This window comes from Lingula anatina, chromosome 10 (assembly GCF_051362555.1).
Source record: "Lingula anatina isolate TDL-2025a chromosome 10, LinAna3.0, whole genome shotgun sequence".
Taxonomy (NCBI): domain Eukaryota; kingdom Metazoa; phylum Brachiopoda; class Lingulata; order Lingulida; family Lingulidae; genus Lingula; species Lingula anatina.
The window spans coordinates 19,689,455-19,711,884 of NC_141776.1; the positions used below are offsets into that span (position 1 = coordinate 19,689,455).

Genomic DNA, 22,430 nt, shown 5'->3' on the forward strand with positions numbered 1-22,430 from the left:
TTTTTGAAAATAGTTAAAGTAAACATCACTATAATAGAAATTGGCTTTGTTTATGGTCTGCAAAACAACATACTGAAAAACCAAATTCCAATGATTGTTTAATTATAAACAAGAATAAGATTTTTCCAGTTATTGGTGGAATCACGACTTTTTCTAAGCCAAAAATATCACTGGCTTAGGCAGCCCCCTGGTCCCCACGCCATACTTTCCAGCTTTTTCACTAAATAGAAGTCGCCCTTGTATGTAATATAATACCTGAAAGCCAGTGTAGTGCTCCAAGGTAAAATCAAAATGCCATAGACCAGTTTTAAATTATCAGACCTAACATTCCCAGATACAAGATTATAATCTGTGATAATTATATAATAGTTTTATTGTTCATCTGAAAAGTGAATCTCACATTCATTCAGGAAAACACACTGAACTGGTTTATGTAGAAAATACTGTATACCAAAGATACAAAATGAGTTTGAAAAAATATTACATTTACAAAAATAACCATCATAAATTTGATTTCATTATTTCTATGCTCAACAAAAAACAGAAAACAAAATACAAAATCAATACAATTGTTTTACAAAATTATCAAATTTCTATAATAAAAATACTCTCAATAAATATTACAAATACAAATGGAACCAATACAGCTGGACAGGTTCTTAATCTTTTCACATTTAATAACACAACTTAAGCTGCTGGTTGAATATATAACATGCAGATATTTCAGAATTTACAAAAACCTGTTTCATACAAGAAAATCAAAACATGCAAAATGATAAATAAAAGAAATTATATTTGTTTAGTTAAAACAGTGTATCACTTTTTCAGTGTTTTTCAATATCACCTAATGCATGGATGAAATCGTATTGTTTTGAATAAGATTTTATACATGTTGTATGAAGGTTAACGATACCTTGTATTATTTTGATTCCATTAAAAAATTCTGTAATTTCTATAACTTAAAGACGCTGGCAAGGTGAGGTGCATATACACATCATTTTGTACGTAAATAATACCGCATCTTTCACTCATGTTACTAAACATTATCAGGCCTGCTATTTACAATTGATATGTATTTCTCTTGTCCACTGATGTTTATATACAAAAGCATAATGATTAAATAATATTTTACACTCAAATTCTGTGTAAGTCCTGATTTTTTAGGTGTATTTACAAGTCACTGTCATGTTAGCTTCACATCATGTGAGAATTATCAACAAAGTGAGACACACTTGTTGTGGAGCTGTCTGGTCAGTAGAATGCATTACCCCGTCACTTCCACACAGGCAAGGAGTTTCTAGCACTGGTTTTCACTGTTCCAGGTTTTGGTTTCTCCACCTTCTTGACCTGCTGGCTCTTCACAGCTCTGCCTGGCTGCTGGGACGATTTCTTTCTCTCGTGTGACTTGAAGAGAAAAAATAAAGAAAAATTTACTAATATTCCTCCTGTTAAACATTCCATGAACCTTTAAAAGTGTACTTAATGAACTTTGAAAAGTGTGTGTGTGTGTGTGTGTGTGTGTGTGTGTGTGGGGGGGGGGGGAGGAGACTGACACATCTGGGGACACTCTTCTTAACCCCAGTTTCTTACCTGCCACCTTGGCTCTGTCCCCTGAGAGTAGTTCTGATCAAGTTGTCTCCTGGCCTTGGGACTACTTGACCTCTGGTGACCCCGCCCTGCTGCATGCTGGGAAGGTCCCCTGCTGGGTGGACTTTGACCTTGTTGAGATCTAGGGGAAAATTTAACAGATTTCTTTAAACAATTTAACTACATGTAAATCTAGCCTGGCAATAAAAGCAGACACCTCTGTGGGGAAAGATCTGCAGAAATTCCAGAACAGTGAAAATATTGCAAGAAAACAAAGTAAATCCACTGTTGGAATGTTGACTATGTGAGATCATTAAACAAGTGTAATAAGAAGCGTTGGAATATCACACTCACTTTATCTAACAAATACACAAAGATTATATAATCATAACCTGGAAATAGCACTATATTACCACTTAAAATACAATAATAATAATAATTCCACTTAGATAAACACTCACTTTCCCTGGACACCTCTCAGGTAGGAGATTACTTCCTCACTGGGTTGATGACCTTGACCTTCACTGTGACCTTGACCCTGTGGTTCCCCATTCCCCCTGTACACATCCAGTAGTCTGGTGATCTCGTCTACCTGTTCCACAGTGAGTGGGGCTGGAAATTAAGCAGGTAAATATCAAATGACAACATACATATCACTACACGCAATGTTTAGATATGAATGTTTAGCCTAATATTTAGTCTACTTCTAGAAATCATTGATGTTCAGCCCAATATATATTTAGCCTTACACCAGATATAGATGTTAAGCCCAGTACTTAGTACACTACTAGAAATGGATGCTGCTTTTCCTTCATTATCAGTGATATGGTGAATCTTTAGTGTTGAAATAAAAACTCTTCACCACCTCTATCCCTAGCAGTCTTGGATAAAGTCCACTCAGACCAGTGCCTACCTTGTTTCAGTGGAGGTTTCTGCGTCTCTTTCTGGTCTGTGATCACACTCTTCATGAACGCCATGGTGCGCGGTGGAGGCTGAATTAGAAGAAATTACAATACATAAAAAACTCATGATTGGCATTTTCTCAAAAAAAAAAAAAAAAAAAAAAAAAAAAAAAAAAAAAAAACTTAAAAAGCATGTCCAGGCAATGAAGATTGAAGTACTACTAATTCAAAATCTATTACAATGCTGCAATCAGTGCTGTTAAGAATGTTCAAGTAAGAAGCAGTAAATCTGACGTCAAAAAAGTATATCAAAATTGATGTAATTCCTGGTGTGCCCTAATAAAAACTCATTTATTACTAATGTTTATTATGAATATGCGATAAAGACATTCAATTTCTTTCGAATTTCTAGTGTCCCCCAATATAACATGATATTGATCTATTTCTGATATGCAATTAATATATCAATTTGAAAATGACACTTAATGTAATATCTAGTGACCCCTGAGATAATATAATTTATTTCTAGTAAGAATGAGATAGATATATTTCAATGTGTTCTAATGTCTGGTGTCCCCCAATATAATATAATATAATATAATATAATATAATATAATATAATATAATATAATATAATATAATATAATATAATATAATATAATATAATATAATATAATATAATATAATATAATATAATATAATATAATATAATAATATAATATAATATAATATAATATAATATAATATAATATAATATAATATAATATAATATATCACTAGTACGTATGAGATAAAGCTATCCAAATGTGTCCCTTACCCTCCTGGCGCTGGTCTCTCCTCCTGGTCCTACCCTGGGGTCCTGCTGGGGGGCTGGTACTGGGGCTTTGGACTCATCTGAAATGTTGATTGTATGTATGTATGTATGTATGTATGTATGTATGTAGTATGTATGTATGTATGTATGTATGTATGTATGTATGTATGTATGTATGTATCAATCAATCAATCAATCAATCAATCAATCAATCAATAAATAAATAAATAAATAAATAAATAAATAAATAAATATCTCCAACATCTTACATCACTCACCATCAAATAATATTTCATATTTTGTCTCTCCTTATTTTCTTCTCTCCTTCAACTGACAGAAACTCAAATACCTTGGTCCAATTTTGCACTGATCTGTATTAACCTTGCATTCCTCCCAAATCAAGCTTTTTAAATTTACCAAAATGCAAACCAGTATAAAACCCATTGTAAACTCTACATTTGCTATTATAAACCTAAGATAAGAAAAGAAACAATGTATCAATGTACCTTGATTGTCATCTTCCCCTGGCTGTGCTGGGTCTTGGAGTGGACTTCCTGGTGACCTGCCTAGCAACTGAAATAATCCGAGGACACTGGTCAAGGTAGCAATTGCTCCTGTACAGGGGCCGGTTTCACAAAGCAGTAGTTAGTTAGAACAACTAACTACTGAACTACCTCGCTAACGAGCAAACTTAGCGATTTTCGAGGGGTGTTTCACGAAGCAGTAGTTAACTCATCGCTAAGTTCAGTCGTAAAGTTCGGTCGTTAGTTCTCTCGTTACTCACCGTAGTCTCGAAACCGTCTGCCGGAAGTGGAACTCTTGCGTAAAAGTGTCACGAAAGCACTAACTCTCCAATTTTTGGTGGCTGGAAATGCATAAGAACGTCTGCTTTGAGGTCGTCGTAAAGGATCTCCAACACCTTTTTGACGCTCTTTTTGTCACAGCTCGGCACAACCTCTCGTAAATTGCATCATCGTGTGTATATTCTTATAGATTCTGCCTTTCATGAAAACGCCGTAGTCTACGTTGCCGTCTGGCGGTACGGATAGCAAGAAAGGTAGCCGCCATATTGGATACAAAGACAAACGACAGACAACGGTAACTAAGCAACCTTTTTATTTCACTCATTACGCATGCGTACGATGAAACTCTAGAGTTAGCGACTGCTCTGACCAGTCGTTAAATATCCAAGGTAACAACGAGACAATAACGAGCGAGAGAACTAGCGACTGCTTCGTGAAACGGCACTCTAACTAGCGAGAGGCTAACTACCGATCGCTAACTAACTACTGCTTTGTGAAACCGGCCCCAGAACACTAGTCTATTACAAGGAATGACCATTGTGGTAAGGAATATATACATTCATGACTGGGAAAATAAGCTAATTAGCAGCACAGCTAACACAATCTCATCCAACACAATCACAACAAACAAAATCCCAAAAAGCACATTTCAACCCAAAAGAATCACAGCTACTACAAACAAATCCAGCACACCATATTCACAGCCAGCACAATCTCGCCTAACACAGTCGGCACAATCTTACCTAGCACAGCCAGCACAATCTCACCTAACACAGTCGGCACAATCCCACCTAACACAGCCAGCACAATCTCACCTAACACAGCCAGCACAATCCCAACTAACACAGTCGGCACAATCCCACCTAACACAGCCAGCACAATCTCACCTAACACAGCCGGCACAATCCCACCTAACACAGCCAGCACAATCTCACCTAACACAGCCAGCACAATCTCACCTAACACAGCCAGCACAATCTCACCTAACACAGCCAGTGCAATCTCACCTAACACAGCCAGCACACTGTGCTCCACCTACCACTTTGATATAGTGCCTCAGCTCATTCTGCCTGGATTCATGTGCATCAAATTTGTCCGAGATGTGACTGTAGTCCTCAGCTGTCCCTCTGCAGAGAATTATTATTATTATTATTATTATTATTATTATTATTATTATTATTATTATTACTATCATTATCATTATTATTTTATTTTAACATTTGGAGATCCAATACAGATTTATGACCACAGAATAAACAAGAGCAACAACAAAAACTTCCACTGGATCTCTTGTGCTTTGAAAGTTGAAAGTTTAATACTTACTTCAAAGATGATATAACACTTGCGGTGTCATCCAGAGGATGCATGCTGAGGTCTGTGTTATTCAGCTGCTGTGGATCAACTGGGAAAAAATAGAGAAAAAAAAAACATAAAAGAAAATGAATAAAATTCAATTCTAAATTTTTCCTAAAATGATGTAAAATATAAACTCAAAATAGTTAAATACATCAAAATAATAATCAACTTTTATATTTGTATTTGGCTGACTCACTGTTGTCATATATGTGTACTTAGTATATATATTGAAATTAATTTCTTGGATTACATGCTTACTGTTAACTAGGAAATCATTTGATACTCCATACACAAAACTGGTCCACAGAAAACTATGAACAGTGGCAAAATTGTGGGATAACTTACAAGTACTAGCGGTCTCGTCATGGTAGCCCTGCAGTGAGGAAAATTCCCCCATATTTTTCTGCTGAGTCATCCCAGGAAACGTTCCAACTGAGCCAGAAAAGGGGCCTGCTGAGGCATACCCCTGATCAGGAGCTGACCCTTGCTGAGGCTGCTGGATCCACCTCTGGAGATCCGCCATTTTTTGCTGAGTCATGTTCTGGTATTGTCCTACTGATTGGTTTACATCAAAATGTTGTTGTTGGTTTAATTGTTGTCGCTGCTGCAACTGCTGTTGTGGAAGCTCTGATTGTACGCTAGAATATCCTGATGTTGACATGGAGGCATAGCCACCCGGTTTTCCTGTCAGGGGAACTGAGACATTACCCTGATTGTGTGGCACCGAAAATGGAAGCTGCTGGGAAGCAGAAGATACTGGAGCAGCACCGAGATTCAAAAGTGGTTGTTGATAAATAAAAGATTGGGCCCCAGAAGAAGTCACATTTGGTTGCTGATAATTTGCACTTCCTGGCTGTTGATAATTTAAAGATCCAGCACCTGCAGATTGAACAAAATTCCCCGGTTGCTGATAAATCATGGATCCAGCACCACCACTAGATGGAACAGCTCTGGATGGTTGCTGATAATTCAAAGAGCTGGCACCTTGATACGGAATGGAAGTCCCTAGCTGGGAGCTACCGTGTACTGATGAATTTGGCAGAAGGACACCATCAGGATCCTGGGATTGGAAATTGAGTGAGTTGAAACTTGGGGTGACGGAAGAACCTTGGACGGAAGACGTGTGTGGCAAGTTAGCAGATCGCACAGTGGCTATGCTGGAATCTAGGTCAAAACCACCTGGAAACAGAATATTTTTTTAGACAAGATGTAACTTCTCAAAATATTTTTGCCACTGGTTTTCCATTTATTTGTGAACAGAATAACCTTGTCTCCTGTAAGTACGTCATGCTGGCAACGCCAACACCACCTGGTGGTCAAATACAGACCAGCAAACAACAATGTTGCCCTGAAACTAATTTAATTCTTAACACTCTCCTTAGCCTGAGAACATTTTAACAAGCCACACCATGAACTTAATTTATTTGAATTTTCAATTCATTTAGATGTTTTTATCAATAAATAATTATTTCTTTTTTGTTCGACTAAAATTGAAGGTGAAAGAGGTGCAAGAACTTTTACTCACCTCTTGGTTTTAAATCTGCTGAGCTGCCAATACTGCCCCCCTTCTCCACAGGAAAACTAAAACAGATAGGTCCTCTGATAATTACAAAAACATGTGTGACATATTTAACTGAGAAAGTACATCTTTTATAACAAATATATGAGATTATCTTAATTAAGATAATGAAAAAGAGAATAATGAATTATGAATAACAGAAATTGTTTACAATAAGACATTAAAAAAAAATACTAACTCAGTTTACCTAGCCTCTATGAATGATATGTTGTCTTCAAAGCAAAATCTCCAACTGAGATTTTAATGTTAAAAAGGTTTCAGCTATAGGCACCAGTAACTACACACACCTCTTTAAAAACTTATTAATGGGTGCCCCTCTGTCACTGGGGATGTCAAGTGCTCCCTGGGCCAAAGACTGACCCTCCTGACCCCTGCTGGTCAGTCTGGACGGAATGCTCCGACTGGTGTACAGGCTGAAGGCGTCCTCCTTGTCTGGACTGCTCTGGACACTGCCTGGCAGAGTGGACGTGAAGCTCAGCTGCCCTGATTGTGTTAGTTGTCCTAGTTGTGTTGGTTGTGACAGGTTAGATTGTGTTAGGTGTGACTGCCTGGGTTGAGATTGTGCTGATTGTGTTAGTTGAGACTGCAGAGGCTGCGTTGAGTTGCTCCTGCTCAGAATACTCAAAGCATCACTGCAGTGACCCTGGAGCAACTCTTGGAGTTTTCCTGTCATTTCTCTCCTGAATATAAGATACAGTGTTACACTTTGTAATAATAATAATAATAATAATAATAATAATAATAATAATAATAATTATAATAATAATAATAATAATAATGTTCAAATATTTTGAAAGTTCCAAGACAATTCTTTTAGCAACAACAAATCAGAATCACAGTTGGCTATTGAATCAATATCTCTTTGCTTTTACAAGAGGCAAACTTCAACTTTCATCACTTCAAATTATTTAAAGGTTCAGGAAGATTTTTCAAACCATTCTTTCGGAAAGCACAAATCAGACTTTTGGCTGGCCATCGACTATCTCATTTCTCAACTCTTCATGTTTCACACTTGGTACCTACCTAGCACTCTCCAGCTTCTGCTTGGACTCCCTCTCCTCTGCCAAAGCAGCCCTCATTTGGGACAGCCTGGAAGATATTATACAATATATTTTATATGGTGTTCATATCAAACTTTCTAGGGAGGGTAAGGAACAATATCAATGACACATAATGCAAAATTTGAGGGGGTGGGGGGGGGCAGGTGGCTAAGAATCATCTTCAGTAAAAATTAAATACAATGCAGAAATGGAGAGATGGGGTTAAGAAGGGGGGGGGGAGGTTTAACTTCAGTTAAATATAAATAAAGACAGAAATGGTTTCCTTCATGTTGAGACCATCTCTATAATCACCTGTCTTCATAGGCCTGTAGCTGTTCCTTGCTCTGGGCCTCCTTCCTCTGGAGTTCCTGGTTAAATGACTGTAGCTGCCGCGCCATCTCTGTGCTGTGGCGCTGGTTCAACTCCTGGACCTGGTGGAGAATGGCGGAGTATATCACAACCATATATGTCATGTAGCATGTAATCATTAATATCTAAGATTAGTCAGGTTAAACAAGAGATGGCTGAGTTTTTCAATGGGGAAAGTGACAAAAGGAAGCTACTAAATTCAATAAAGTATGTACAGTATATCAGCATGAGTAGCTTGAAAACTGGTTCTATGTGTCAGGTACAAGGTTAATATTACCATAAAATAAAGATGATCTAGTCTCAAGTTGTGTGCTCTCACATAATGTCAATTCTACAAACACACCTAAGACTGGTGACTGGCCAAAACATCACATTAGGGAACACCTGTTATCACCAACAGAAATCACCCATAAAAAGTCGCACATGAAAATTCTCTCACTGACTGACCTGTTTACGATGCTCCTCCCTTATCTTTCCTTCCGACAGCGCCATCTTTTCATGCGCCTCAGCCAGTTTGGAAGTGGTCTGTTTTTCCAGATCAGACTGTAAGTCAGCCTCCAGTTTACGTTTGGCATTCTCCAGCCTCGCCTCCGACAGTCCCATCTCTACTTTCAGGTGATCCTAATAACAGATGGGAGATTAATAATATTTTTTACATAATGTTGCATAATTATTATGTTTCACAAATAATGCTACAGACAAGTTTTCAAGTAGGACAGGGCTGGTTTTTAAAAATATGTATTTATAGGATGGAGAAAAAGTCCCAAACCTAAAAGTTTAGTTATCCAAAAAGAGTGATACCAAAAGGTGTTAAACACCACTTATATGTTATAGATGGCCCACTCACCCTCTCTCTACACGCAGTATCCAGGTCTATCTTCAGCTGTTGAACTTCCTTCTGTACAGAGGCGAGAACGTCCTGACTCTCCTGTGCTATCTTCATATGCTCCTCTGCTTTGCTCTGAGATTTGAAGAAAAAAAATACTCCAAGATAAGTAATCACAACCCAGCAACATCTAAGACATCAATTACTGATTTCCAGTCATCCTTTCTGAACTCGAACAAAATATTTGTTAAAACCAGATGCTCTAATTTACTACAAGGCATGTTAATATAGTATTCTTTACAGGTTCAAAATAAATTAGCAATGCTGTTATTATGCAGCTGTCCGGCAACACCAAATGTCATATTTAAATCTACAGCTGGACAAGCACCGACAATCAATGTGACCTTCACCCTCACCTTCTCTTGCTGTATAATTCTGTCCTGTGTCGTAGTCAGCTCCTCTAGCTGCTGCCCAATCTCACGCTCTCTCTTCTGCCATCCCGTCCTCTCCTGCACAGGGAGGTACAAAACACAGACACACAATGTTTTGAATCTTTTATATATGTCATCAATCAGTAAAGCATATATTTAGAGACCATTCCCACAGATATTTAGATCAATCTATCCCCCTGGGGAGTCTCACTAGATTGCTGTCAGCTTATCCGGCTTAAATGTCTGTCCTGCCTACTAAAACCCCCAGGGAGTTAGGTGATCCAGATGGATTGATCTAAATCTGTGGAAACCCAGTCTTATACACATACAAAATATTGTTTCTTGCTTTTATATCACAAATCTCCATTCCCTCAGAATCCTCTGCTTATAAAGCTGTGCAACCTTTCAACAAATACAATGATCTCTAACTACTCTCTCTCTGTTTATATGTTCAGACATGAGCCTAGGTTAAAAAAAAAAACTCTACAGATTTTATTGCAGATGGTGACGAATCTCAGGAACCATCAAAATTGAATTAAAAAGTTTCCACGAATAAAAGCTCATGTCTGCATGTTCCTTATTTGAGCACCCCCCCCCCCCCCCCCCCCACCCCACTCACCTCATTCAGTGTCTCCTGAAGGCTCTCCAGCTGTTTGGCCACATGTTCTCTCCCCTCCACCGCCCTGTCTCTCTCAGACTCCATTCTACGGGCGCGATCACGCTCAGCCTCCAAGGACTCTGTAATGATGGCGTATTCTTCCTCGTGGCGGATGAGCTGTTGAAAAGAAGACAATTACTACAAGGTGAATACCTCAATGGAACAATTATAAGACTCTGACTGATGGAGTCAAAGAGAATAACATTGTTAAAGAAATTTGTTATAGGAAATAACAAAATGCAAATCAGACATGATCATATTTCACTGTAAACAAAAAATAAAATGAAGAATAACATTAAAAGAAACTCTTAATGGTATTCAGAATAAATAATCTGAAATCACCTGTTGCTTTCTTTCCTTCTCAGCTAGTGCTGCCCTCTTTTGCTCTGCAGTCAAATCATCTACAGCTTTCTGCATCTCTCTTTCAAACTTACTCAGCATCTACAATGTAACAGCAGATGTGTCTGATATTTTGTCAGATAACAAGAAGCACTGTGTTATTGTAAAGTATAGAAGATCACATCAAACTGCAGTAACAGTTTAATGTGATAAGTCTTATTCTTCCCTTTATTTAAAGGGGAACTTATCAATCAATCAATTTTCATGCTGAAAACTGCCATAGAGACAAAATACTTTCCCTTCTCCACTAAGAACTGATCAACTTTGGACAATGGCAATGTAACACCCTACCTCCTGTTGCTCTGCCAGTGCCTTTTCTGCAGCTTGTTTCTCTGCATTCAGTTTTGCCAGGAAGTCTTCTTTCTCTGCTTCTCTTCTCTTCCAGCCCTCTGCTACCTTGGCCAGGGTCTGGAAGAATACAAACAACCAACTAGTACACACATAAATGCATGCAGGCACGCACGCACACACACTAAGACTTTTTCCAGCTGTCCAGCCATTATTTGGACAGCCACTGGCCTCAAAAGATGGCTTATATTTTCAAGGATAGCTGGACAGCCTATGGAATTTTTTGGGATGGTTGGGCTTGCTAGGGTTGGACTCACTGTTGATACGCGACCAAGTAACAGATTCACGTTTTGGACTCCCTGTACCTCAAATCCCGGGAAAACCCCAGCATAACACACTTGGTATTCATGGCACGTAAATCACCTAACACCACACACACAAATTATAATAATTATGACCATAAAATTATTATTTTTTATAACAATAGATCAAAGGATTCACAAATAAACTGTAGTACCTTGTCAAGTTGTTCTATCATGATGTCTTTCTTCTTGTCTGTGGACACTGCCACTGCCAGCTGCTGCTGCGTCTCCAACATCTGGAACAGTGAAATTACATGGGAAATGTGCTCAAGTTCCACTGCAGTAGGGAAGGAGCAGTTGGAGTCTCAGTTTCTTCATTGATATCCAAGTTCCACACATGCCTGTCTGTTGCATCTTAACTAAGCCAAAATATTAGCTGATAAAGTACCTATTTTAACTACTTTCCAAGCTATTAACAAAAGAAATAAAAAAAACTATATTTCTATTAGAATTACTTTACAGCTGGCACTTATTGCACTCACCTTACTCTGTAGATGCTGTATTTGCCTTTCACAGTGCTGGAAACAAAATAAAAATCATGTAAATAAGTTATAATTAGACTAGGAGGATACTAGAAAATTCCATCACTTCTGGTATTATATACTGGATTTACGTCACTGCTTATGTTTCAATTTGCTGCAATATCTGACAATAAGGCGCGCTCATATTATTTTGAAAATGGTTTTTTAAAGTATTTTTTGGCATACTTCACATTTTTCACTACCTGAAAGCAGATAAATCATCCTTTTCTGCATCTAATGTTATCTTTAAAAAATCTTTTAATCTTTTAAAAAAATTTACACAAAGACATTTCACAATTTTCCCAACCTGCAATCTTCCTCAAACGACTCACACACCTTCTTTCTGTATCGTTCCTTCTCCAGAGTCTCTCTCAACACTTGATTCTCTGACAGCAAAGTCACATCGTTCCTGTACCCACTGCTTCTGGAGTGACCACTGCCACCCCTGGGGCCCCCTCTCTCCGTGCCCCACCCTGGGGGAAGTCCCAGGACCTTCTCGAGGTGAGAGGTCAGGTCGGTGCCTGGACTGTCCACCGTCGTACTGTCCAGCAGGCTGGTCACGTCATCCACAGGGTCAAATGTCGACTTGTCTGGAAGAAAATCAGTTTCTTAGATGTTGGGTGTGCTTTCATAAAAATAATGCACCAAATTGTAACTCAGAGTTGAATAAATGTTCCCAAAACAAGTCAGATCTAGAATTCACAGGGTCAGAGGTTGGCTCATCTGTAGAATAAATTAAAATCAAGAGAATCAAAACAGCGATACCGCCACCAGATATTGTATCATGTCAGATTAAGCACATTCATGTTGAATAAGCAACATCCTTTAAGACACTGCTGGTCAACTTGGATCGAACCAAACCCTGCAGGGAACTTTGTTGACTCTCAGAAAACATCTCTTTATTGGCCTCTGAGCATCGGCCTCTGAGCTCCATCTCTCTAATACTGTGTACATGGAGCACTTACCCAGTACATTCTGTACACTGGTCTTCAGCATGGTGTTCAGATGACCTCTGACCTGCTCCATCTCTCTAATACTGTGTACATGGAGTACTTACCCAGTACATTCTGTACACTGGTCTTCAGCATGGTGTTCAGATGACCTCTGACCTGCTCCATCTCTCTAATACTGTGTACATGGAGTACTTACCCAGTACATTCTGTACACTGGTCTTCAGCATGGAGTTCAGATGACCTCTGACTTGCTCCATCTCTCTAATACTGTGTACATGGAGTACTTACCCAGTACATTCTGTACACTGGTCTTCAGCATGGTGTTCAGATGACCTCTGACCTGCTCCATCTCTCTAATACTGTCACTGGTAACATGGCTGACATCCTAGAAATATCAACAATAATCAACAGAGACTTTTAAACATCACCAAATGAATGTAATGAAGGTTTTGAACCAAAATTAATGGAGACTAAGGAACAAGTGCTGTTAAGTTGGGATTTGGATTCCTGTGTTAGAGGGTGTGCAGCAATTTTGGCCATTTTAGCATTCATGGCACGGAACACAATTAGTATTCTTACTATTAATAACTTTATGCACCCCCTCAACCCCCCCTCCCACCCCCCATCACCACCACCTGTCCCCACTTTCTTAAACCTAAAGATTTAATAACATGTGTAACTGCTTACTTGCCATCTCCATCCTTATTCAACCTGATATGACACATCAAGTCTTGACACTTTAATTCAGTTACTGAACACATTAAAACAGGAAAATAACACAGCAATAGATCACACCACAATCCTTCCATCTCTCACCTTCATTTCTCCTCCAGATGGGGGCAGTAACCCCTGAATGGTGGCCTGGGCTGCCGCCACCCCCGGGGACTGGCTGAGACCCCCCTTCCTTCCACCACCCCCGCCCAGCTGGTCCTCGGCTCTGGAAGCCCTCCAGGAATCCTCTCGACTCCTGGAATTTCTGGGATTATTCCAGGATGAAACATCGCTGGACTGAGGGTCCTGGAGAATAACAATACGCATCACTGCAATGAGGAACACATGTGAGAAGAATTAGTCATGACAACATGGGAATAAGATCAATTACTGTATGTTTTACTGAAACCTGTGATGCATCTTCATACAAAATCAACCTACAAAACAAAAACAGCCATCACCTAAAAAACAGATCTATACAAATTGACAAAACACACTGCAGTTAATGGGAGGTTTGGTTTTTGTTTCCCACCAATATACATAGAAACAGCCCCACCAATTCAATATTTAGTCTAAATAATCCAATAAAATCTCGCATTCACCTTGACATGTGCTCTGTGGCTATAACTGGTGGGATCAGAGGAGACGTCCCCTACAGAACCTCTCACTGGCGACCTTGAAGGTGACCTTGACCTAGACTGTAAAGGTGACCTGAGTGGTGGTGACCTTGGACGTGGTGAATGTGCTGACCTTGGTGGTGACCTTGACCTGTGCAGTAAAGGCGACCTTGGAGGGGATACAGACCTGGACTGTAAAGGAGACCTGGGCGGTGACAATGGCCTTGACGAGGTTGTGGTCCTTGGTGGTGACGACCTTGACCTTGTGCTCTCTGACCTATACGTTTGACCTGTTGACCTATCAGATGAAGTCAGCCTATTTTCACTCTTGTGTGCAGTTGACACAGGAAGCCTGTCTTGGCGGATACTGCCACCACTGACGTGACTGGCAGAGCCCCTAGTGGTGCTGGGCGATAGTGTCCTGCCTGTCCTAATTTCAGCGTACATTTTCTCCGCAGAATTACTTTTTGACCCCATACTGGTGACAACGTCACTCACCGGAGAAGTTTGAGACCTGGGAGGTGTCCCAGTGACACCAATTACCAAAGCAGAATCAAAGTTTTGTGATTTTAATGCACTGCTGCTTGGTGCAGAGTAAACATCAGAGTATGAGGATTGTTCCTGTGACCTTGGCAGCTCTGACCTTGACCTACTTCCAGAATGTCCCTGATCTATTTCCAAAGTGGTTCTTGTGTAATCTCTTGATGGTCTAGGGTCATTTCTAGGACTAAGAACGTCTCTAATTGGGCTCCTAGGTCTGTTCCGTATGTGACTGTCAGTTACTAATGACCTTGACCCCTGTCTGTTATCCTCTAAACCACTGGTCTCTACTCTCAACTCACTTAAACTCTTGTCTCTATCAACATCCCTTGACCCACCCTGTGTGTCCCCAAACAACTCAGTTCTCACATCAAAGTTCACACTGGGTTTATCAACAGCATTCAGAGACCTAGATCTCGATCTGTCAACATTTGTCAAGTCTATAAGATAGGCTGAAGAGGTGGAAATGGTAGCGCCTCTTTCTTGAGAGCGTAGTGGAGTATTTGGCAACGACCTTGGACCATCACTTGTATATCTGTCATAAGTTCCAGCAGCACCTAGTTTTTTCCTTGCTGCTAGTTGTGGGCTCCCTATATCTCCTGAAAAAATAATCAACTAGTTCTGAGAAAAATTTCTTCAAGAATATATCAGTTACAAATGATCAGTCTTATTCTTAAACTGAGGTACAACTGGAAAACTATCTTTCATGTAAGCTAAACTTTATCTTTTGAAAAAATAAGAGATAAAAGTGATCTTTACGAAACTAAAAATTCAAATATCAAAGGCATGTAGCTCTATGTTGGGGTATAGTGCACATGGCCTCTTAGAAATTATTCATAAAATAGCTTTTTCATCTGGATGAATTCAGAAGACATTCAACTTTGTTTCATAATATAAAATTTATGTGAAAAATTCTATCCGTGTGACTGAAATATCTACTAGTAACACACACACATTAGTGCCTTACCAAGTCTTTTCTCAGTGTATGTCACAGTCTCTGCACTAGCTAGGTTTGACACACACACACACACACACACACACACACACACACACACACACACACACACACACACACACTCTAGTGCCTTACCAAGTCTACCTTTATATGTGACAGCCTCTGGGCTAGCAGGGTTCAACACACACACACACACACACACACACACACACACACACACACACACACACACACACACACACACACACACACACACACACACACACACAAAGAGCGCATTCTCAACGAATTAAGCCAGGCTTTACAAAGCCGGTGACCTAAAAATGGCGGACGTACATGAAAGAAAAACCGCCTAATCTTTTAATAGTCTCTCCGCCTCCCCACACGTCGTCCCTGCGGGGTACAGTAATTAAATCTCGGCTCCGTTCGCCATGCGGAAGCTACCTGAGAAATATTAAGTGCGCATGCTCATCAGTTAAACTCGTGGTGAAGAAAGCATGGCGGCTGAAGGCGATCGAAGGAAAAAAGCTCTTCTGTTCTATTATCTTTGAAAACAGAGACGAAAAAGGAATAATTTGGCCCGTAGAGCAGCAATGAATCGACTATCTACGGAGATAATATCACAGGAGATATTCACGGAAATATTAATGTTCGGAGCCGAGATTTAATTACTGTACCCCGCAGGGACGATGTGTGGGGAGGCGTGTGTGAGGCGGAGAGACTATTAAAAGATTAGGCGGTTTTTCTTTCATGTACGTCCGCCATTTTTAGGTCACCGGCTTTGTAAAGCCTGGCTTAATTCGTTGAGAATGCGCTCAAACACACACACACACACACACTAATGCCTTACCAAGTCTACCTTTATAAGTAACAGCCTCTGAGCCAACAGGGTTCAGGGGATAATTTGGGCTGGCATAGGGGCTGAGTTTGGGAGACGAATGCAGGCTGCTAACGTTACTGATAGGTTCAACGCCACTCAGCAGTTCTTCTGTGTCTGCATCAGAGAGTGGTGTGGTGTTTCGCATGTGCGGGTCCATGTTTACAGTTGGTGCACGCGTCTACATGTGACAGGTGAAAGGTGATACTGAATATGAAGAGGTCTGTGCCTGGAGAATGGAAAGAGAAGAAAATAATAAGTGAACTATTATTGTATACAGCTTGTTATTCGAAAGACACACAGAAATTGAAGTGCCTGTCAAACTAATACACTTCATGTGCTCTAGTGATATTAAATAAAAAATACATGAGTAAAAGTGGTATAAACCGAAAGTCTTGATAATGAAGCTTGCAATTTCTCTGCACATATAGACTGTATGAAAAACGATCAAGATGAAGACTGAAAATACTGAAATCTAGAATAATCTTGAAAACTTTCCCCCAAAGAAAATCAGGTCTCAATAATATTTTGTTACTAGTACAAACTTTGAAGATAAGATGACATACTGTTCTAAATAATTTAATTCAATCAATCATTCTAAATAAGTGTCATGAACAGGCTCAATCTATAGATATAACATTTCAATTTTTGGATATCCTAAATAAATTGACTAAATCTAAATATATTGGTTTTAACATTCACTTTTTGACAAATAAAAATCACAATAAACACTGTGAATTTATGATGTCATGATCAGAAACATGTCTAAAAAACAAGAGAGAACGAAACAATGCGGTGTGACGAAAAACTGCAATCAATATGGTGCAAATCAAATGAACTTAAATCCACTAATTACGCAAAACAAGCACATTGTTTACCTTGGCGAGATTCGAAATCCGTTGCAACATTTCCAGCCTCACTTTCGATAGGGAACGCACTTGTTTTGATTCGAAAACGAGGCGACCTATATATTCCTCCGCCAGCTGATACCAGGGTATCGGGCTGAATACAAGATTTTCCCCATCAAACTGTTATAGAACTATATAAACGAATATTAAAGTCAATACAACAAGAGAAGACACGTATTTACGAGAAGTTTGAAAAGAAATAAGCCAGACTTTATTCCTTGGGTACTTACTTCCTCCAGGTGTTCTGCGGCTAGGGAAGGAGGCTGTCTGCAAATGATGATAATGTTACCAATCTGAATCGATTTTATGTTCATCGACGACAGAGATACAACAAGAATCGTTCCAGGTGAACAAGAGATGGCCTTTCTTTACTGTAGTAAATGAAGACTAGTGACTTAATTTCAGTTGTTGAAATTGCTTACGTGTTAGACGGAAAAAGAGGTTGGGGGGGGGGGGGGGGGGGGGGGCATTTCCCGTTAAAGCAAACATTACCTCAGCGTAAGAACGGGCATATTTTGTTAATATCTGGAAAATGCCTTCATAATATGTTTGATTAAAAAGTTTTCTTTATGTACAATCATATTTGATTAATTTATTCTTTCAGTAATTTAGGATACAATGACGGTCTTCAACCTGTACATATTTGACAGGAATGGTACGTGTCTGTACTATGTGGAGTGGAATAGGAAGAAACACTCAGGGATTGCAAGCCAGGAGGAGGTACTAAGACACCACATGTCCTTTAGCTGTGTACTCAACACAGTTTTATACTCAAGAAATTGGGGCCTGGTTTGCAAATGAACTTAAAATTGATAGCAACTTTAAGGTTGAAAAATGACATTATTTATTTATTAATTTTTTTTTTTTTTTTGGAAATTAAATAATTTATGTATAGTATAAATTAATATATAATTTAATATTTAATGATAAGATAAAAACAATAAGATGTCCAGTAGTAAGATTTTGTGTTGACCTTTCAGGAGTTCAAATTGATGTATGGGATGATCTTCTCCATCAAGTCTTTTGTCAATAGGATATCACCATCTGATTTGTATCCTTGACACTTACTATAACAGAGGTATTACATCTCTGAACACTGTCTCAGGGACCATTCAGAATAGATGATCCGAGTACTAACTGATCCGCCGACTTAATATTCCATGTTAGTCTCCCTGCCTCCACTCGAGCCGTTGCTGCAAGGGCCTGGTAATGAAACCTTGGAGCCAAAATTTAATCCGTTAATGCCATGAGTGGAGGCGGGGAGACCATCGGGTATCAGCAGCATTGCTCGGATCTTCTCTTCTGAATGGCCCCTTATGTGGTAAATATTCAGCAGGTTAAAACGAAATTAGTTAATTGTTACAGAAGAAAAGTCTGCTGATGATACCCGGAAGAGATAGTTTAAAACTTTTTTAAAAGGAAGTTGGATGCATGTCATTTGAGTTTTTGAATATTATCTATGATGTTTATATTTAGAGAGTTATTATCATGCTTTGCCTAACTGGCACTGTCCATGTTTTATACCCTGTCCAAGGTCTTTACTTTTGAGCCCTGCACCTGGAAGGCAATGGTGACTTAAGTTGTTGCTTTTTAAGAGATGACACCACAACTGCATTCCTTAATCTGAAACCACAGTTTTCATACCCACTCATTACTTCACTTCATTCCACCTTAACTGTGTGTCACCCAGAAAAGATGGCTTCTCAAGCTTCAAGACAAGTCGATACAAGTGCAATTTCTATGAAACTCCGAGTGGTTTGAAGTTTATCCTAAACACAGACCTCAACGTGGGAAATATTAGAGATGTCCTACATCAACTCTATAGTAATGTATGTGGAGAGAGTTTGTTTCAGTTTTAATAAGTTGATAAGTCAGACTCGTAGCCAGCAATTTCAAAAAGGAGGTTCTTTTTTTTGAAGAAAAAGTGGACCTTTTACAATGTAGCCTTTGTGTACCTAGATGAAATTTTACCCAGAATGGAGCTTTTACTGACAAAAAGGGCGTTTCTTTCGAACCCATGAAACCCCCTGGCTACGGGCCTGCAAGTACAACATTATAAAATGTACACATGTTAAGATTCCTTTGAATTGCACTAAAAAGTGCCTCGATATAATAATAGTACAATAATCAACACTAGATAGGTTACTTGGTAATGAATACTTATTTACTGCATGATATATATAACACATAAATTATGTGGTGGTGAATGCTTATTGCTTACATGTGATACTTTATGCATACAGACATTATATTAATTGTTCTTATTTCAGATATATGTAGAATATGTAGTGAAGAACCCACTGTGTGAGTTAGGACAGCCCATAAAGAGTGATTTGTTCAAGACAAAACTGGATGAATACGTCAGGAACTTGCCAATATTTGCAACAAAAACAAACTAGTTTAAAAGAAAAAGAATTTCAGCAAATTATAAAAGTCATCAAGGAGAAACATCCGTAATGATGCAAATTTAAAAAATGATAGAAAGTTTCCAAGGTAAATGTTTCAAAAATCGCATTAGGGCAAGCAGGGAGTTGACCAGTAGCGGCAATACTGAAGACAATGACAGACAATGACTACGGGGGAAATAGTGAATTGCTTAGTCAGAAAAGGCGTCAAAGTGGTTCTCATGAGGGGGAGAAACCTGAACCAGTGGCTAAACAACTATTTTAAAGTTAAAATCTGAAGTCAGAATGAATATGCTGATAAAATTAAATATTGGCAAAATAACAGAATGTATCTTTTGTAAGAAAATGTTATGGACAACTTTGTGTTTTATATGTAAAAATAAAACCATAATCTGTACACTATGTAAGATGGTATTTTATCATATGATAAAACAGTAAGACATCATTAGTTACATATGATTATCAGAGCACAAAGAAATTCTACAGCACGCTACACATCTACAGGAATCAAGGCAGTCAATACTGATAAATTTAATAATTCAAGAAATATAAATGACTGTGAGTATAACGAATCTAACACAGTGATTCGTGGATGAAAGGGGGTGGGACTGGGCAATATCGGCCTTCTCCCCCGTCTCGATTTTAATATAAATATTCTTCAGTCACATTTTTTATTATTATTATTTTTTTTTTTTTGCTTTAGGCAGAAGCAAAGTACAACAATCTTGTGAAAGCAATAATGAACAATCTGTTAATTGGATTAATTATTGGGCTGATATTGTGACAGCGCTCTCCTCTTAATGCGTCCTATAATTACGTGTATTTATCAGAAGTTTGGTGTACACGTGCTGGGTGAATGCTGTACGTGTACCAGTGGGCACCTGTACTAACAGTGACGTCAATATCAACCAAATCCTTTGTGTCACACAAGGTCAGCTCCGTTTTTGTACCCAAAGAGACAAATCTCTGGAATCAACAACTTCCTCTATTTGCTTTTTAGTAAGATAAGGGTTACCGGGTAATTTGTGTTTGCAGTGTGTTACTTTATCACGCGTGACCTGAATTTCACCTGACGATTGTAAAATGTTATACAGTCGGTTGTTACGTTACTAATAGCGCTTTCACATCGCACTTCAAAATATCAACACCGGCTAATACCTAGTCTTACCACTACAAAATTTTTTACCCACTTTTCCACCACCAGTTTTATTTATTTCTTTAACTTTTAGTCATTAACCCAGGTGAGCACTAGCCATTCACAGAACATTATAGTCACTATATACGACCCCTGCACACAAGTGCATTACATACCGGTAGTGTGAAGTAAACGAAATAATGGAACAAATTAATGATAATAAACACTTAAGTGTGTATGCAGGGGCGAATCCAGGATTATTTGAAGTGGGGGTCCGCGGCTGCGAAGCCGATCCCCCCCACCGCCTTGTCGTGGGGTTATGGGCCCGGTGAAGGGCCCCGAAAATTTTGGAGTATTTAAGGTGACTGATAGTAAAAGGACCAAAGTCAAAGAAACAAAGCCCTGGGCTTATAAGTTTTTATAAAAAATTAAAACAAACTTCCCAAAAGGCCAATTAAAGACGGGGATTAAGTACAGTGTCCAACGGATGACGCTCTGGCGCCAATTTGAGGGGAAAAATGCCGTTTTCGGTATTGGGATTTTCTCTTTAACCAAGACAGCTATTCAAGTGATTCAAAAGGCCTCATAAAGCTGGGTGAAAGCACTACAGCGGGGTACCAGGGAATTGTCTTAAACTATTTACTTTTGATCTTATCATCTTTTACGTTAAATCAGCCCATATTTCAATGGGTTATTCACTTCAAAAGGCGATAACTTTCAAACAAACAATTTCCTCTTAAACCCCTGATATCATGCTGTAGTCCACATTCCTAACAACAATAGGTGCAACTTTTGTAACGATCGGTTGCTCAGATAGTGAGATATACTTGGCAGCGATTCACTTATCTCGTCCATATAGAAAGCTGTTAAAACAGCCAAAAACGTTCACAGGTTGGTTAACAGGGCTTATTAGTCAAATGATTAGCTGGCAAATTTACCTGTTATCGGTTATACGATCAGATGGAACCATTGCTTATTGTCATCTAAAAATATTTTGTTAGGGTGCTTTGAAGGGGCAGAAAATCGTGCTTTTGTTACACTTTCCGACCACTCGTTAGGCATGTAAGCGTGCCGCCATTTTGATTGACAGCTCTGGAGAGGGCCCTAGCCTTGTGATGCCCCGTAGGGTGTCAAGGATATGTAGAAGGAAGTGCTAACAAAGGCGATTACGTTTAACCGCAATTAAGAGGTGTGAAGTTGCATTTGAACGTTTCAATGGCTCTTCCTCGGCAATCGAGTAATTTTACCTGAGAGATTCCTTCTTTGTTATCGGCAAAGTGATCACATAAAACTGTGTCGAGAGCAAGTGTCCGTCACTTGTGTTAATACGAGTTTTTTGACGGGTAACGCTGCAGGATTATTTTGCACGACACTTGGTAATCGTCAGATCAACG

The 22,430-nt window shown here is 39.0% G+C and overlaps 2 protein-coding genes across 4 annotated transcripts; one reads left to right on the forward strand and one right to left on the reverse strand.

The window, feature by feature from the left end:
• Positions 1–355: 355 nt before the first annotated feature.
• On the reverse strand, positions 356–17,611 carry LOC106151990 (uncharacterized). 3 transcript variants are annotated; one of them, XM_086996641.1, is made up of 27 exons: positions 17,467–17,611; positions 16,571–16,817; positions 14,202–15,355; positions 13,705–13,905; positions 13,177–13,273; positions 12,272–12,525; positions 11,897–11,932; positions 11,570–11,650; positions 11,056–11,172; positions 10,708–10,806; positions 10,327–10,482; positions 9,693–9,785; positions 9,298–9,411; positions 8,898–9,071; positions 8,394–8,512; positions 8,065–8,130; positions 7,329–7,721; positions 6,988–7,043; positions 5,808–6,641; positions 5,430–5,508; positions 5,146–5,233; positions 3,810–3,876; positions 3,307–3,383; positions 2,501–2,579; positions 2,049–2,199; positions 1,591–1,729; positions 356–1,404 (listed from the first exon to the last, which is right to left on the reverse strand). In XM_086996641.1, the coding sequence occupies exons 2-27, from the start codon at positions 16,746–16,748 to the stop codon at positions 1,273–1,275; spliced, it is 5,034 nt and encodes a 1,677-aa protein (XP_086852767.1). In that variant the 5' UTR covers positions 16,749–16,817; positions 17,467–17,611; the 3' UTR covers positions 356–1,272. The 3 variants fall into 3 exon arrangements, with proteins under 3 accessions (XP_086852767.1, XP_086852766.1, XP_086852768.1); XM_086996640.1 differs by having other exon boundaries at positions 16,562–16,817; XM_086996642.1 differs by lacking the exons at positions 13,177–13,273; positions 13,705–13,905; positions 14,202–15,355; positions 16,571–16,817; positions 17,467–17,611 and adding an exon at positions 12,901–13,044.
• Positions 17,612–17,656: 45 nt separating this feature from the next.
• Positions 17,657–20,303, forward strand: LOC106151993 (trafficking protein particle complex subunit 1). Its single transcript, XM_013525446.2, has 5 exons — positions 17,657–17,842; positions 18,101–18,216; positions 18,477–18,547; positions 19,187–19,325; positions 19,767–20,303. The coding sequence occupies exons 2-5, from the start codon at positions 18,115–18,117 to the stop codon at positions 19,893–19,895; spliced, it is 441 nt and encodes a 146-aa protein (XP_013380900.1). The 5' UTR covers positions 17,657–17,842; positions 18,101–18,114; the 3' UTR covers positions 19,896–20,303.
• The last annotated feature ends 2,127 nt before the right edge of the window (positions 20,304–22,430 follow it).